This window comes from Lolium perenne, chromosome 7 (assembly GCF_019359855.2).
Source record: "Lolium perenne isolate Kyuss_39 chromosome 7, Kyuss_2.0, whole genome shotgun sequence".
Lineage (NCBI taxonomy): Eukaryota > Viridiplantae > Streptophyta > Magnoliopsida > Poales > Poaceae > Lolium > Lolium perenne.
The window spans coordinates 94,884,971-94,886,925 of record NC_067250.2 but is presented as its reverse complement, the minus strand read 5'-3'; the positions used below and the strand labels follow the sequence as shown (position 1 = coordinate 94,886,925).

The following is a 1,955-nucleotide window of genomic DNA, read 5'->3' as shown; positions in this document are numbered from 1 at the left end:
GCATCTCGCATGCTCCAGCGACCATCTCCCCTTCAACATCACGCTAGACTCGACAAGGATAAAACACCGACAACCTACACTACTATATACAGGGAGCCAACCACCTACTCCATCCTCCCGCGGAGAAGGAGAGGGGCGGAAGCGGAGTTGGGAAAGCGACTCTCAACGAGGCGTGCAAGAGCTGCCGGCAAGTTAGCAGCCGGATTGATGGATCGTTTAGGGCGGGTTTGGTAGCTTGGGCGCCCCTTGGCTCGCATCGGCCCAGCATATTTCAGCCGTTTGGTTCCCTGGGCGCACTCGCGTTGTTGCATAGCACTGTTTTTAAAGCACCCCTGGGACAGGCCCCGGAGGAACGCCCGGTTTGATAGTTTCTCCAGGGCCAGGCCCTGGCGAGACGAAAATCGACAACGCCGTTCGTGCGGGAGCTCCGCCTCAGCATGGCGGGAGAAGCCGAAATCCCAGCGGTGTTGCGCGGCAAAGGTAGGGGTAACCTCCCTCTTCGGTTACCCTCTCCATTAGCCCCCTCCCAAATTTTCACTTCCCCCAAATTTCGCACTGACGGCGGCGGCGACCCAGATCTGGCAGCGCGCATCTCCCTTCGGTCTCCGGCGACGGACCAGGGTCCTCTTCTCCAGCCACGGCGGAGCCTGCGCACATCTGCGGCGGCTTTCGGCCTTGTCCATCGTCCACCATGACAGAGGTAAGGGGAAACTCCTCTGCTCTACTGTAGTGTTCGATTCATGTTCGTAGAACTGGTTGGATTCGATAAGATCGGTCGTAATACATAGATCTTGTTTGAGTAGACCGACCAGCTCCAGCTTGTGCATCACGCCGTAACACTCATCATTTGCGTACAAGCCTGGATCCTGATGGTGCACAAGCGAGCAGTTAGGCATGCTGCTTTTCCTCGTGTGACTTACAGACCTATGTTACAACGAGATCAGGAGAGGATTGCCAACCTAAACAACATCTACAACTGCAACAACGTAGAGGCCATCCAGATGCTACGGATGAGAAGAGCCCCTTTCTATGCACTTGTGAAAACGTTCAGGGAAAGAGGACCGCTGACTGATAGCATCCACACCTCTGTCGAAGAACAATTTGCAATGTTTCTTCATGTCGTCGGTCATAACCAAAGGTTCAGAGTCATCCATAACACATTCAGGCGATCCACGGAGACTATCTCTCGGTACTTCCAGCAGGTGGTGTACGCAATTGGGGAGCTAAGAGGTGAAATTATTAAGGCAGCATCAATGAACACACCAACCAAGATCAAGAACAGCTACAGGTGGTTCCCCTATTTCAGGGTGAGTTCAAAATCATGTTCATTGTACCTATCAGATGTGTGCTAAACATGATTGTGTGCTAATCTTTTTACAAGATTGCATTGGGGCTATTGATGGTACTCATGTCACTGCAAAGGTACCGAGATCAATGTCTACAGCATTCCGCGGGAGGAAGCACTACACCAGCCAGAACATTCTAGCAGCTGTGGATTTCGATATGAGGTTCACCTACGTGCTTGCTGGGTGGGAGGGTTCAGCTCATGATGCCAGCATCCTGGCCGACAGCTTGTCAAGGCCTGATGGGTTGCAAATCCCTGATGATAAGTTCTACCTTGGAGATGCTGGATATGCATGCCGACCCGGAATTCTACCTCCCTTCAGGAAAATAAGGTACCACCTCAACGAGTTCTCTGCGAAGCACTGACCTCTGAATGCGGGAGAGTTTTTGAATCTCAGATACTCAATCCTTAGAGTCACCATTAAAGAAAAAGAAGAAGAACCCCTATGATCCCCTGTTTCTCGAACCCTTTTCAATCTCCGTATGTTGAACGATTCCGTTATGATAAACACCAATTCGTAGTAGCTAGGGAGCAACATGTTATGAACTACCATTTGTAGTAGTTAGGGATGATTTTGTGAACTGATTGCAACTATCATGAACTGTGATTT

At 50.8% G+C, this 1,955-nt stretch overlaps 1 protein-coding gene across 1 annotated transcript; it reads left to right on the top strand.

Annotated features, from left to right (window-relative positions):
- Positions 1-869: 869 nt before the first annotated feature.
- LOC139833645 (uncharacterized) lies at positions 870-1,710 on the top strand. Its single transcript, XM_071823976.1, has 2 exons — positions 870-1,307; positions 1,423-1,710. Exons 1-2 carry the CDS (start codon positions 870-872, stop codon positions 1,708-1,710), a joined length of 726 nt encoding a protein of 241 aa, XP_071680077.1.
- Positions 1,711-1,955: the final 245 nt, after the last annotated feature.

What these genes read in the sequence shown, in the direction of transcription:
- LOC139833645 (XM_071823976.1), top strand. Translation starts at nt 870, where the DNA reads ATGGTGCACAAGCGAGCAGTTAGGCATGCTGCTTTTCCTCGTGTGACT. An exon ending in GGTGGTTCCCCTATTTCAGG is followed by an intron (nt 1,308 to 1,422) that starts GTGAGTTCAAAA and finishes GTCACTGCAAAG; the next exon opens with GTACCGAGATCAATGTCTAC.